The sequence below is a fragment of the Lytechinus pictus genome, chromosome 3 (genome assembly GCF_037042905.1).
Source record: "Lytechinus pictus isolate F3 Inbred chromosome 3, Lp3.0, whole genome shotgun sequence".
NCBI classification, from domain to species: domain Eukaryota; kingdom Metazoa; phylum Echinodermata; class Echinoidea; order Temnopleuroida; family Toxopneustidae; genus Lytechinus; species Lytechinus pictus.
In genome coordinates, this window is record NC_087247.1 from 63429384 (window position 1) to 63445515 (window position 16132).

Here is a 16132-nt window from a genome sequence, read left to right on the forward strand (position 1 = left end):
GGACCCTCCTTTTTACAACAAGCCCGCTCGCCAAGGCCCCCGTTTTTTGTCTCGCCCGCGGCACATGCCTACTACTTTTTTGGTCGAGTGCCCCCCGTCCCCCCGGCGCTGATGCATGTCTAAAGTAATGATGCCTTTCAAATTTTGAATTATTACCAAGGGATCTAGATTTTTTTTCATATTGATGAACAACTTTTGGATCCCAAAGCTTTTCTTGTAATTGACGTTTGCTTCCTTAAAAAGAAAAAAAGTACCGGGTAATACAAACCTAATTGTGAAATATCAGGGAGGAAAAACATCAAGAATTCCGCGAAAACTTGGGGAATTTCCCCACTCCAAAGTGCCACGCCCACATCCCTCGAAGGTTGCGGTCGTTGCCAGGAACATTTATTTCTTTGTTATTAAATGCGACGCCAAAATGTTTTCCGATGAAGAATTTGAAAGGTATTTGAAGGAGTTGGATGATCCAGACCTCTCTGAATTTGAATTCTTTACTGAATCTACCGGAGTGAAAATATATCGCAGATATAACAAGGTAAATTAGAGGCCAAATGAGGAGTGGAACTGGAAGAACAAGAAATGAGACTAGTCCCATTCATTTTATTTTGTGTTGCTTTAAAAATAACGGACTCGGAGTAGCGTGGAAATCACTCACACGTATTGCGAGGTTATAGTACACGTATTGCGAGGTTAGTATTAGTATACTAACCTCGCACCACGAACCGCGTTTGGCAGTGGATTTCTAACTAGTGGGTCGCGCGTGCTGGGATCTCACTTCTTGGGTCCACAACACACGACTTCTATGGCTTGATTTTTCTGTGCGCGGCGGCATGTAATGAACCCTTGGGTGCGTGGAAATATACATGTATATTGGGGTGTCCAAAAAAAGATCATCAGGGTAATTCAATGATAAAATGTTCATATGTTTTATTCACAAAACAAAGTCAAATAACAGCTAAAATATTGACAGCAAGATTGTACATTTCAAGCACTCTAATGTTAACGTTTAGACCAAAACTGAAACAAGCTTCGCCTTCGTTCCCTGTTTGGACTGTCTTTGGTTCCATTGAACTCCGTGGCGTTGGCTCCACTCATTCAATGAACAAGGTTATTCTCTGTTACTACTCCATGTGAAGCAAAATAAGGTTGGCAATGTTTGGCTTATATTTCTTTTTTGGGGGGACAAATGCTTGATTTTTTTACACTGTCGGTTTCCATTACAGCTGTAATGTAACTTATCATGTAATCATGTAACTTCAAACTTGGCTCCTAAGCCTGGCTAAGTAAATTTTATTCTTTTAACGATTTTTTTCTAAATTGAAACATAGATTGAAAATGGACAATTATCTTGCTATATTACTTTCCACCAATAGAAGGCTTACACAAAAATATGCCCCAAATCAAGTTTTCGAGCACTCGATCTGGTGAATACAAAAATTATTCAAAAATTCTAATGAAAAATAAATTGCAACTGTATGGAAATTAGTATTTTTGGTCACAAAAGGGCGATTACTTACGTGTCGTACGGGACATTTTGTCAACAATTTCTAGTTTCTTAGCTGATTGCTTGAGCAATGAGAAATTATTTTTGGTCAATAATAAAGTTATAGTGGGTAGTCATGTGAAAAACCGATTTTACCAACATCAAATGTTTGATTATGGCTGAATTAAGGGCAAAAATGTTGTGTGTCGTACGGGACTAAGAAATGTCCCGTACAAGACGCAACATTTTCACCTCTAATTCACCCATGGACAACATATTTTTGTTGATTGTCAATTTTTCACATGTCTACCCACTCATTCAATGAACAAGGTTATGATATTGTGTCAACCCAGTAGTACTCTATTATTACCACAAAACAAATTGAAGTTCTTTGTTTGTTCGGACAATAGGTTGAAAAATGTTGCGAAAATAGCTGATTTTTCTAGCATGGAATCGCCCAAAAGTGATATTTTAATGATCATTTATAAAGTGTGTACTGCAATTGGCATACCATAGTCTTACCTGTAGATTCCCTAGCTACAGGCAGGATGGTTGCAGTGAGCAAGTGCACTCACCAATTACAGAGGCAGAAGTTCAAACTCGATCTGTACAGTGACTCAATGGCCATATGTTTATGTATTAAGTTCGGATAAACGAGGGAAGTGGGAGTTGTGCGACAGCCAAAGTAAGTCACTGTTTGTTTTTTCCTTTTAAGTTTATTTTTTCCTGTTTTGGTGCATTTCAGGCCAAAATGGAATAATGATCTTTATTTTGGTCCAGTTCTTTTTATATATTTTTTTTAAATGAAGACAAAAATCAATGTGCCCCATCGATGACCCCCTAATGGTGGCTGCACGATCCCGAGCCCTCTGTGTACGAGGAGAAATTTAAAAAAATTAAAAATGTTAAACTCCTCGAAACAGACGGCTGCCAGCTGTCTTATCTAAGGTTAGTATAGGGGCAGTAGGGGGTAATTGATGGGACCTCAAATTATAAGCTATGCCGGGTAAAAGGAGTAAGGTTGGAAAAAGCTGCCAAAGTAGTCAGACTTTCAAGCGCAATTGTATGAAGGGGGGGGGGAGGCATGTCTGCGCACCTAAAACTTTAGCTTAAAGATGAAATTATTTTATTCCCCAAATTTTTTCAGTTGATAATGTTCCTTACATTCTTACAGTTAGTGAGCAAAAAGTCATAAAAATTGGAGAGAAATATATGCTTTCCTTTAAAAAAGTCTCAGCCAGTCATTTTCAGATTAAACAAAAAGATGGTGCCCATGTCTGCGCTCCCATTCACTTTACACATGATTTGTGTTATACCACGGGTACTAAAGGTGAAAAGTTTGCCAGAATTTTGTCGACATTTTCATGAATACTGATCTCATCCAAAATAAATTGATGTCACAAGTACAAGGTTATTTCAGGTTGCTTTTCATGTGGTTGATGTCAGATTTTAAATTTAATAGAATTTTAAATAAAATGACTATAGATGTGCTAGATGCATGAAATATGGACATGGCCATAAGTGTTGCAGAAAATGAAATCACTAATGTGAGGTTGGTAAACTTCTTGAAGATCTTAGACCGAATGCTTCACACTCAATTTGTCGCTGGTTTCGCTGAGAATACATCTGGCTCAAAAAGAAAATAAATAAAAATGTTTAAAAATTGCTCACAACAAATAGATTTTTCTGTCTAGGGCATCTAACTATGTTGTGGTCAAAGGGATATTAGTGTGCATACCTAGCAATCTCAAATTGGACAGAACCTTACCTTGTAACCAGGATATCGAGAAGATATAGAGGAACGTACAGATGTATAACTTACAAAGCTTTCAAGACTAATATGGAACATTGCACCATAACATGGCCACCACTTTTTGATTTAGCTCTTTTTAAAGAATATTATCTTTTTCCGATTCAATACAGACTTCTGGATTGTATGATTACAAAACTATGGGTGGAATTGATATTCCTGCAGAAACATGTTTTGCTGTTTATACAGACTTGCAGTACAGGAAAACATGGGATTCATATGTGAAAGGTAAATATACACTTGGAAATCATAATACCATCTGGCTATTTTTCAAGTTATAAAAAATACCATAATACTACCAGGCTATGTTTCAAGTTATCACCCAGGAGCAGCCATGATGTTCCACCTAAGATCTTGGCTGCCAATAGTGCGATCACCATGAAAATTATCAAGCACATCAGCCATAATGAAATGTACAAGAATGAATCATTTAATGCTTCAATGAAATTTCACTATATCAATCAATTTTGCCATGCAAAAATCAGTTGCATGCTCTAATTCCTTAAAAAGAGCTTTAAAACTGCCAATTGTTTTTCATTTGGCGACTCTTTGAAGAGTGATTAATGGTCTTTGGTAGAACCGCTCTACGTAAGAACGAGATATCGCTCAACTGTTCTACAAAGCCAATTTGGGTGATACGAAGTATGGTCCTTGGAAAGACACCTCCAGACATGTCCTACGTAGGCATGATCTTCTTTGTCTTTCTTCTTTATGATCTTTATTTTTCTTCCATTTTTCTCCCATCCCTTTTCCAATTTTTAACCAAGCTTGAAATATCAAAATGGGTCTTAAAGCTAAATTACAGTAGTTGCAGTAAAACACTAATTTCGTGAGAAAGTCTGTAAAACCAAGGTTAAGTATGACTTTATCATCGTGGATCTAGATCTGGTACAGTTACATAAACTGAACTTTGTGAAATCATAAAATCTAAGCTGAAATACGATCACACTGAAGATCGCCAACACAGATAGGCACACGTGGGACAGTGTATTATTATTGCTGGAATAAAGACCCGACGGAAGTGACCGAATCCGCGCTTATTTTGCTTATTTCTCAGCAATTACACAATTTCTTCCAGAATCCTTTGGCACATATTTTTCATTCATACAAACAGACACTTGGGTGGTCATTATATTAGATTCTGTAAAAAGTAATTTTGAGATCGTTACCAGAACTGGAATTTACCTTTAACCTCTCTGACCAGCATGCTTTATCATCAGTTTAAGGTTATGAAAACGCATTTAAAGAAAGAAAATTTATGTATGGTAAAGACAATATGTATAAAAGTTAAGCAAAAAAAAAAATGATAAAAAACTAAGATGTTACTAAACTAACTAAATCATTTATTTATTTATTTGTTCTTTACTTTCTTGTGAACGTTGGAGAGATGTAATAAAACTGTTAAACATTTTAAACAGGAATATAATAATACTAAGTATAAAAATACTACAAACAATATTATGCCTATTTGGAAAACATTGGTGATGTCTTGTGTGTTAGCTATATTATATCCTCAAATCAGCCTCAGATTGAACTGTTTTGTCCCCTATATGATGCGGATTATTTCCATTGTGATTGCTCATCCTCAATTTCATGACGTAAGTACAGGCTTTCCATTCAAATGTGTTGAAATAATAATCATGAGCACCCCCCAAAAAAAACTCCACATTCAAACTATCGATTCGATCAGCTGATTAAGATAGATCTATAAGCAGCTTCATCTTGCCCTTCCCCCACTTTTTTTAATGTGTAGCTGATTTGTAATAAAACACCTGGTTTTTTTTTTTTTTTTTTTTTTTGGGGGGGGGGTTAATATAAATCAGGGGCTGGTGTGAGATTACTTTTAATCAATGAATATTGTTGGATTGGGGTTCAGGTGATGAATGAAAAAAAAATGCAGTAACAAAATGACTAAATGAATACCTAACAAATGAAATAAATAAATTTGCCTTTTTACACGCAGCCTTTCATATTTTCCATTTTAGTCTCATACAGTCAGACACGTTGATTTTGTTTACTCCATTCAAACCCTATTTTAACCTCAACAAATAACATTTAAAGCATTATTTGCAAAATAATCATTTGAAATTAGCAATCAATAAAATTTAGAATATTGAAATAATATAATATTGAAATTACTTAGTTAATTCACATTTTTATTTTCAGACAAGGGTCTCTTTCGTCAAAATTTCAATGAAAGGTGTCCTTAATAGGGCACTGTGTTCTGGATAAGGAAAAAAAAATGAAAAGTTCCATTTATCCAGTTATGTTTATGAATCTTTAAAGCTGTTTCTCCTTTTACCTCATAAAATAAGCTCCATACATCAAATCTACAAATTGTAATAAATAAAAAATTGTTTGACCGCCATTTATTGAAATATATGATTTTATGAAATATTGTAATTCCGTAATAAAAGGTTCAGGTGACAATGAAGACTAAATATTTTGCAGATACTATCGATGTCAAAGATTTTCGCAGACTTGGAAGACAAAATTGCCTTTGTGAAACGGAAAGCGCTGATTTGGCGCCAATCTTCCTTTCTCGTAAGAATGGTCCTTGGACGTATATCGCTCATCTCATCATGAAACAGACCCCTGATCAAAATATTGTACATCAAAAATTGCTGTAATCATTTTGTTATTTCATATTCTTTTATTCCTTAGATTTCTTATATATTTGTTGGGGAGGGGGATGTTTTCCATATTTTTTAATAAAAAATTATATCTGTACTTCAGACTGATTTGAAGTATGGTGTTGAGAGTAGATATTCTACAAATTAGCATCACCTTGGATTGAGATGTCAATATCTTGATTGGTAAAGTGTGTCTTAAACCAAGTTTAGAGCCCATTTCAGACTTGAATCAAACTCAAAAGAACAATAATATATCACTTTGACACCTTACCTTATATAGAAAAGAGAAAGGTTCAATGACGAAGCGTGATATTTATTCAACAAAGCATTTGATGAAGGATGCTTAACAAGATAGTTTCTTGATTTAATTTCTTTCCTGAGTGAAGTAATTTCTTAAGCAGCTCTTTCAAGCTGGGATCATCTCTCATTATCTCTTATCTTTCTTTTTTTTTAAATAGAATTATATGAATTCAAGGATGATAGGAACGGTGTGTATTGGCGAGTGGCCTTTCCCTTCCCTCTCTCAAACAGAGATGTAAGTTCAAAGTTTTCATGATTTTAATTTTTGATACTTTAAATGTGTTATGTTTCAGTGAAATTTCTTCACTCATTTTTAATCACCTTTATCCCTTACTTTCTAAATCTCTCATCCTATTTTCTTGAAGTTTTTCTTTTGTTGAATACAATCCTCTTTATAAAGTATGGTCGTACTGTCTTATTCATCCCTTGTTGACCTCGGATTAAAACATAAGTTACGTTAATGCAATTCACAGTGAGACTAAGATCCTTCAAACTTCAATTTATTTGTGTGTCTTCACTTATATACTTCCTGATTTTTAGTTCCAGAGGGGGGGGGGGTACATATTTTGGTTGATGCACAACTCTACAACTCTTTCTTCTACTGTTGATATAATTAAAGATACTTAGATAAACTGTGTTCCTCATTGTGCTCACTTTGATTTGTTTTCTACTCAGTTATTTTAACATGTCTATTTCCATTTTGTTAAATATAAGACATTTCCCCCTTATTTTCAGTATGTTTTTGTCAGAGAAACAAGAGAATATGATCGCAATGGGAGGCATATATATGTATGTCTTGGAAGGAGTGCTGAATTCCCATCAAAGAAGGAGAAGTCAGGCGTCGTACGGGTCAATGATTTTCTTCAGAGTATGATTATTACTTCAGATGGCAAAGGCACCAAAGGTTAGATTTCTAAGTACATAATAAATCCATTTTGAGTCTGTTTTGTCCCATCAGAGGAGATTGGATTTACCTTACAATCTTTGTAATCACCCTTTCCTTGTTTCCACTTCGCTCTCATTTCATCCTCCCTCTTTCGTTAATGTAACCCTTCTTATCTCCTCCACTTGCCTCAGCTGTATAGTGTTCACCTCCTTGAACTGCCTATAAAACTTGCTCATCTTATTGGCATTCAGCACATACCCATACACCAATGACTATTAGTTCTAAATTGATACTCATTAATCATTCTAGGGTCTGTATTAAGTTCAATGATCTTGTTAGAGGTATATATATATGATTTTATTTATTTATTTTTTATCTATTAAAGAAAAATTAGTCCGTTAATCCATTATGTTTTACTTGCGTGTTTTGATTTCAAGTACTAGTAATATACATGTATAAAGATTGTGCTTAATTATGAAGGTCAGTCCAGTAATTTTTTTAATGGAAATTTGAATTGAATAAATTCTTAGAGTATTCTTTTTCATAACTTGTTTACCTTTCATTAACAAGGGGGATATTTTTTTTTCTCTTACAAACAGCATTCATGCATTACTATGATAATCCAAGGGGTATGATTCCAACTTGGGTAATCAATTGGGCAGCAAAGGTGAGATGTCAATTTCTTCTTCTTGTAAATAATTTTTCAAAGGAGCGTTTATATTTATTTCATTAATATCTGAGCAAAATTGTTTGAATATGTGATTGAAAATGAACAAGAAAAATTCTTTACTTTCAGATGTCTTTATATTTTGGGATATGCTCTTAAACAGTTTTATTGGTTGTTCCAGAAATAAATCTTGAAATTGTTTTTTTTTTTAAGTCATGGTATTTCATGTTTTAATGTTTAAATATTTTTTTGTCTTTCTTTTTCCCCCAGAGCGGTATACCAGGTTTCTTGGACAAAATGATGATTGCATGTAAGAGCTATGACAATTATTTAGCTTTAAAGAAGCGATAACAGTGCATTTTCCATTCATAGTCATACCATTATAAATCTATATATCACAATTCTTTGAATACTTGAGTATATTAAGTCTAATTGATTGATTTATAACTTTTTTTATTTTATTTTTGTGATGAAGGTGTTTACCAAATATTTGAATTCCACATTTTGGTCAAATTTTAGGGACAGTGCTAATTATGAATCAGCTAATTTTATCTTTTCATGTATGTGAACAAGAGAAAAGGAAATCAAAGTACTTGTAATGATGTTACCCTTTAGTGCAGTGTTTAATTAATAAATGGTGACCAAACATTTTTTTGTGTGCAAAATTTGCCTGTCTTAATTTCTTTGAAGACACAGATTCCTGGTCTTTACCCCCCCCCCCCCCAATTGTTTTTGTAGAATAGGTGAAGAATAGAGTTACGTTTGATATCAGTTCTATGGTGAAGATATTCCAGTAGAAGTAAATGTCAAAGAATCTTTGAAAATGAGATTTCTCATCTATGCAAATCTCAAGCATGATATCTGGTCAGTTGACTTGTCCAATTCAAAGTGCCCATTGGTATGGTGATTCTGTTGGATTGGAAAACTAGCATTTCAAAACTTTCTGTTTAGTTTGTACGAATTTTGTTTTCATTGTTACAGATAAGTAGTATGTTAAATTTTGTTTTCATTGTGTTGGCATTAATATCCCATATTATGATAGTGAGTTTTAAATATTCTCAATAGCAATATATTCAAATAGATGTGATACTTTCATTGAAAAAATATCCGAATTAGTTTGCCATTGAAAATGGTGAAGATTTGAATAATTTTCATGTCTAAATATTACTTTTAAAGGGATTCATTACTTTGTTTTCTGTAGCTCTGCATAGGAACAGACAGTTTGAAGTGTGTGTATCTTTGTAAAGTTCAAATATCAGTTCTCAGGAATTGTCTTATTTTGTAGATAAATTAGATTTTATTCAAATGAGACTTGTTAAGTTTATGAAAGATTGATACATTTGATAACACAAATGAATTGCAACAAATACTGTTTCATGATGAAAGGAATATCGATTAGCATACCAGAGCCTGAGTGTGCTCTAGTTTTACCAGAAATACATTACATGCACCTTATATCGTTTTGATCATTTGAAACTGTCTTATTGGATATAAACATTTAGATGGTTGTATTTTTTGTATTCAGATATCAAGATATTGGTACATGTATATTTGTTCAGAATATATATTTTATTTTCAACAGAATGAGGGAGGTGTTTTATACTTTTTGTATTGATATTTAATTTTTAATGTTAATGGTTTTACTGGCATTTATATATAAGTGCATTTGTCGAGGTGAAGGTATTGAATGTGCAATTAAATGTTTGTATTAAAAGAAATGAGTGATTGTCCAGTCTATGGGTCTGATCAGTCTACATGTACATTATAACTATATGGACATTTTTGAAGAACAAGGAATTTCACAAAATATATTTGTTTTGACCCTAAATTTCATATTCATAAAAAAAACCTTGTTAAACCCAAAAGTGTTTCAATGGAAATATATGATAGAATCTATTCTAAGCATGTCTTCAAAGCTCAAGTTAAAGCACTTTGAATACCATTTTTATAAAGATTTTGTACATACCACTGAAAAATAAAGAATTTAAAGTTTTAGATGAAAAAGCTTACATTTTGAAAAATGTAATAATGGGGACAGTGGGTCATGTGAGGGATTGCTATTCTTTAGTGCACTCACAAATATACTTCAATATCTTTGCCACCATTGGTAATTTCCATGGTAACATGTTAACTGTCGATCACAATCAAGATTTATAAGGATGATACATGTTCCATAAATGGTTACAACAATTGAATGTTCAATGCAAACGGACTAATCTGTTTTCTTTCCCTATTCTGATTTGATACTGTTCTTTGTAGCCAAGGTACTGTCATCACTTTTCTTTCTTTCATCTTTCTCCGTCTAACCCCCTTTCTTCTCTCTCTCTCCTCAATTCCACTCAAATACATGTACATCTTCTGAAGTCTGCAACACAATCCCTATTTTCCTGCCACACGTCTTTACAGGGTGCCAGTATAGCTTTTAAGTGGTCCTGTTCTGTAGAAGATAAAGTGTTGGTTTTCAAAAATAAGTCAAACAATTTGTCAATGGTTGATGCTATCAAGAAGCAATATCTTGTTTGAAGTATGAAAGGCTCTTGCTCTTTTCAAGTGAAATCTAACTTCACAAAATATTTTTGCATGAATTTTAAGTAAAAAAAAAAGGGATTAGTAATGATCAATAAAATCTGAGTAAAAACAAGCAATTTATGAAGACCTGCAGTTCTGTAGACCCATACATATTACATCCTCTAACATCAGATATGAAGGGAAAATAACTAAATTTTTGAAAAAGATCTTGTTTTAAGATGTACTCGAGGGCTATATGAGACCTGTATGCAATACTTTAAGTTACTTGTTGGAAAACCAAAATTGAGCTTTCAATAAAAAAACAAAATAAAGCATTTGACACTCTTTTAAAGGGGAATCCAGCCTTGGACATAAAATGTGTTGGGAAGGAGAAAAATAAATTAAACAGAATGGTGAAAGTTTGAAAGAAATTGCGAATCGGACAAGCAATAAGAAAGTTATACCTGCTTTAAATTGAGATCATTAATAGTATGCAGATTTCAAATTGGCAACTGGGGAAGTAAATTATGACAAGGGGCAAGGACAACTTTCCCATAGGCCATGTACTTTATTATCAGGGATTTGTGGTTTTCTTTTAAGTACCCATTCCCCTGGGGCAGTAATCTAAATATAATCCAGGTAGTATATTGTTTTATGTTCTCATGAAAGAAAAATATAATTTGAAATAAAACTTTGGGAAAAATGACATTTTAGCCATAATATGTATTGGAGTACAAGGAAGAGTAGTCCTTGCCTTACATCACTATGACATCACATTTGCGGCCAATTTGAAGTCTCCATGGGTATAGTGATTACCAATATTTACAAGTTTTAAAAATTCATAAATTTCTTGTTGTTTGTCCAATATTGATCAAACTTTCACTATCAGCTTGTCTGATTTTTCTTTTTCTTATGAAAATAAGTTTTTATTTGGGTTGGATTCCCCTTTAAAACTGAATTCCATTAGATTAGATAGGTGTTACAGAGCTGTTGCACAGAAACCCAAATTCTTCCTTATTGAACATTGTGGAAGTGCAGCTCTTCCTGTAATAACATTTTTACAAATATTACATTTAGATGCTAGTTAAAACAAGTGTCGCTAAGGCGAGCACATAATACGCCCGCCTGTAACACAGAAAATTGAGTTATTGGTCAAGCAAGAAAAGTGGAAGGTGGCGACTTCACCTTTGACCTCAAAATCAATAGAATTGCTTGGATCTATTCTAGTATCATACACACCAAATTATAATGGGCTAGGTAAAATTAAACTCAAGTTATCACGTTAACAAGGACTTCAGAAGGGTAAGATGAAAACACGTCACTGTGATCTAGACCTTTTGACCTCAAAATCTGTAGGCTTCCTGGGATCCATGCTAGTATCATACACACCAAATTACACGAGGCTAGGTTAAATTAAACTCAAGTTATCGTGTTTACAAGGACTTCAGAAGGGTAAGAAGAAAACATGTCAGTGCGACCTTTACCTTTGACCTTTAGACCTCAAAATCGATAGGCTTCCTGGGATCCATGCTAGTATCATACACATCAAATTATATGAGCCTACGTCAAATTAAACTAAAGTTATCACGTTTACAAGGACTGCAGAAGGGTGAGATGAAAACATGTCCCTGTGACCTTGACCTTTTGACCTCAAAATCAATAGAATTCCGGGATCCACGCTAGTATCATACACACCAAATTATATGAGCCTAGGTAAAGTTATCACATTTACAAGGACTTCAGAAGGGTAAGAAAACATGTCAGTTTTTGTAATCTTTACCTTGGACCTTTTGTCCTCAAAATCGATAGGCTTCCTGGGATCCATGCTAGTATCATACACACCAAATTATATGAGCCTAGGTTAAGTTAAACTGAAGTAATATCATGTTTACAAGGACTGCAGAAGGGTAAGATGAAAATATGTCACTGTGACCTTGACCTCAAAATCAATAGGCTTCCTGGGATCCATGCTAGTCTCATACACACCAAATTATATGAGCCTCGATAAAGTCAAACTGCAGTTATCGCGTTTACAAGGAAAAGTTAACGGACAGACGGACGGACACCGAGCGTGATACCATAATACGTCCCGTCTAGGATGGGCGTATAAAAAATGAATTCATGAATTCTGATTTCCGCTAATAAATGCATTGAACTTATCGAGAATGTGAGGTAGCAACTAACAATTCACCCATTGAAAGTAACTTTGTTCCCAACTTACGACAGCTTTATGAAACACCATTCATGAGATATTTTCCCTCTTCACCTTTCTTCTTAATCTCTTTATCTCTCTCTTTCTCTCCTAGTAAAAAGTGTTGACAAATAATGACAAATAAAATATGTTTATATCTGTATGCTTTATTTTGAATTCAACCCATTATGTTTGCACTTGTGCATGATATTAGATTATTATCAATTTTATATTCTGAGAGAGACCTATGAAAACCTCATCAGTTTCAATAACCATGTGCAGATTTCAAGTACTGACTATTTCAATAATATTTTAAGCCAAAATTGCAGATATGGAAAAAACAAAAGCAGCACACTACAAATGCATCTTAAGTACTGGCCTCCCTCTCTTCAATTCATAACCATAGTCACAGACTATTGTACTACTTATCTTATCCTATTAAATGACTTCATATTTCAAATTTAGAAATGTATACCAATAAGAATTATATAATTTCTACATTAGACTTTCTGTACAAATTCAATCCCACAAGTAATAAAATAGATTTTAAATCTCAAAAAAGATTCATAGAACTAAATATGCACTAATAACAAGATGGTTTAATTAAATTCATATCACTTTGGAATTCACTTGAAAGCAATTGAAAAGAGGAAGACTTGTTAGAAAAGTAATTTTGATAGATTATATGACAATAAACAATGTGGATTAAAGAGTTTGAATAATAATCAGTATGCGCTATAAAATAATCAAAATCTCCCCTACCTTAATTAAAATTGACTATATTAAACTAGTCCAGTATTGAAATTTGATCACCGGATGTCCTCTACACAGATATTCACTGAATCTTCCAAACTTTCCTTTTCAATATATAAAGCATATAAACTCTTTCACATAGCCTGACATATGTGACTTTCATACTATAATCTATCTATTCACAATATTCATCATTCTGAAAAGGCGTGGATATGATTTATTTGCGAAATAAGGCATTCATAGATTGATTTCAGATTACAATCATAGCCTAAATGTGTAATTCAATAAAAGAAAAAAAGATAAAAACAATGATATGGTGAAGATTTTTCAACTTAAATTATAGAAGGTAGCAAATGCTTTCTTAATAGTCAATATTAAGCCAAAAATTATTTAGGTAATAATTCTATTAGGAAGGAGAGGCACTAAAATCTGAATTGAAAAAAATAGGAATATAAATAGATTCAAATAAGATGCTAGCAAAAATATTATAGTTCTAATACTGTGCATACGTAATATTAAAATACATGAAAAGACATGTCACAGGAATTTCAAAAATGTAATAAATTTTATCAAATCAGAGCAATATACACATAGCAATACTAAATTACATTACATATTGTGATATAAGCATTTTTTAAAAACGATATTGGGATATTATTAATTGTATACAACTCGGGTGCAGGACCGAGATTTAATAAATCTATTTTATGAAAGTTATAAGACTAAATAGAAGGCTTTAAGTAAGGCAGAATGGATTAAAGGCATTTATATTAGTAACAGAATGATACATGTCTTAAAAACTCAAATAACAGGTTGGATTGGTTTTTTTTTTTTTTTTTGGGGGGGGGAGAACTGCCCTTATTTAATCAATATTACAGTAATTCAATGAATTTATGACACCATACATGTACAAATAGTATAGAAATGGTCCAAACAAACAATACATGTAGCATAAAAATTCTGTGTACATAGATAATGAAATTCATCAATAGAAAAGAATATTCTAATAGAATGTTATCTGATGATGCTATTGTCAACTTCTTTAAAAAAAATCTTGACAAAATTCTCTGCCACATCCTTGAGCAGGAATCGGCACCTTTCACTATGGCTTCCCCGGATTTCCATTTTTTTTTTTGGTGACTTTTGTCAAGATGCCTAAAAGAGTTACTCGTAATCCATATGGACAAGTCATTGTAAAACCAAAGTTATAACTTCACAGGAAATAGGTGTTTAAGAAATGTCCTTTCATCATACAATCTATTGCAGAAAATGCATTTCTGCACAGACATATCAATCACAAAAGAAATTCAAAATCTGAAACAAAGACTTGATATAAGTAACACATTCAAATTTTAATTTCATGGTACTACATAGCTAAATTGAATATTATAGTTTCATGTAGATTAAAGCATGGAGACACCAAAAAATGGCTATGCTTTATTTCATATTAAAAAATGTACAAGTAAATATAATTAAACTTTGAAATTAAATTAAAATAGAACATTCCACAATAAAGGTCTAAAACATATAAATATGTTTGATTCCATAAAACCATTATACCAAACTTTGAAACCAGACAAACACATAAACATACCTGAACAATCCAAAATATTATTTGATCAATATTCACACTTATAACTATATACTTCCATTATATAAATACATATTGATCCCTCCTTCTTTGTTCTCAGCAATAAGTACATTGTACAATAAAATGTTCAGTTTACTCTTAATAATTACACAATTCATGACAAATTTATTGCACTAAACACCTCACAATAACTGATTTCTAGCAATGTATACAACTTTTGTGACAAGAAATAAAAAATTACTTTGTAAAATTGTCTGAATGTCACCTTGTTTTTAATTAACTGGCAGTTAAAAAGCAAATTGTAATTTCTATTAGAATTGAATAGCTCTGGATTATGTGCTGTAAAGTTAATTTGAAATACCATAAAACAAGTTGAAGTTACAGTGAAACATTACCCCATGAAAAACAAACGAAGAAATTATCTTTTTGCTTATCCTTTATAGCAAGATAAACAATAAGTAATAACAAGAAATTATTCTATGCAATATAATATATATTTTCTTAAATCCAATGTAAGGGGAATAATGATGAGTATACAACATTAACTGAATAATGGGGAGAAAATAGTATTCAAATTATTAGAAAGCAAATACATATTTAAGAACTTAATTCTAATTGACCATGGCTCTCAGTAGCTGAGTTACCATCACAACAATCAGCATCCTCATCTTCATCTTCTCCATCGTACTCGATACTACCATGGTCTAATGCATCACCAAACACTTCCTTCCATGTACGTCTTTCAACCTCAGGCGTGGCAATGATGTGATTGTATGAAAAGGTATCATCTTCAATAAATCCACTGCATGATTGTGTTCTGCGCTTGAAGTACCATTCAGTGAGGTAATCCTGAGGGCTAATGGCCGGACCAAGGTTGATACCAATACTACCGGCTGTGGACACGATGCTCTCATCCTCATGGTGCGATGAAGATGTGGGTGGAGGACGTTGCTCTTGGTGTTGTTGGCGTAAGTTTCTACGATGACGTCTTCCACCTGTCTCTCCTTCCTTCCCACCTTCCTCGTCCGAGGATGAGAAGTTGAAATGCCCTGCTTTGATGAGTAGACGTTTACGTTGCCGTCGGCGATGCCAGTTGGGTGGATTGTGAGGAGACAAAAGGAAATCTGCTGTGATGGAGTAATCAGAATCATAACCTTCTTCCAGGGAGAACCAGTCTTCATCGTCAACGGGAGGAGGACCAGCTATCCACCCTACAAAATTATAAAAAACAAGAAAATCACATCAGAACACACATATTGATAAAGTAAACCAAAGGTTTGTGTTTTATTTTTTTTTCAAATCATAATCAA

The 16132-nt window shown here is 33.2% G+C and overlaps 2 protein-coding genes across 3 annotated transcripts in view; one reads left to right on the forward strand and one right to left on the reverse strand.

Moving 5' to 3' along the window:
- The first annotated feature begins 107 nt into the window (after positions 1 to 107).
- LOC129256829 (phosphatidylcholine transfer protein-like) lies at positions 108 to 9974 on the forward strand. Its single transcript, XM_054895021.2, has 6 exons — positions 108 to 535; positions 3407 to 3521; positions 6385 to 6461; positions 6962 to 7130; positions 7712 to 7779; positions 8050 to 9974. The coding sequence occupies exons 1-6, from the start codon at positions 419 to 421 to the stop codon at positions 8128 to 8130; spliced, it is 627 nt and encodes a 208-aa protein (XP_054750996.1). The 5' UTR covers positions 108 to 418; the 3' UTR covers positions 8131 to 9974.
- Positions 9975 to 12625: 2651 nt separating this feature from the next.
- The window catches only part of LOC129255418 (uncharacterized), a 43266-nt gene continuing 39759 nt past the window's right edge, over positions 12626 to 16132 (reverse strand). Inside the window, exon 14 of one of the 2 annotated variants that reach the window (XM_054893771.2) lies at positions 12626 to 16033. In XM_054893771.2, the coding sequence (XP_054749746.2) occupies positions 15420 to 16033 (614 nt within the window). In that variant the 3' untranslated portion in view covers positions 12626 to 15419. The remainder of the gene's footprint in view (positions 16034 to 16132) is intronic. The other variant, XM_064097549.1, reaches the window with a different exon arrangement.

Coding starts and splice junctions, on each gene's coding strand:
- LOC129256829 (XM_054895021.2), top strand. CDS start 419: ATGTTTTCCGATGAAGAATTTGAAAGGTATTTGAAGGAGTTGGATGAT. Junction 536..3,406: donor TATATCGCAGATATAACAAG/GTAAATTAGAGG, acceptor GATTCAATACAG/ACTTCTGGATTGTATGATTA. Junction 6,462..6,961: donor TCCCTCTCTCAAACAGAGAT/GTAAGTTCAAAG, acceptor CCTTATTTTCAG/TATGTTTTTGTCAGAGAAAC.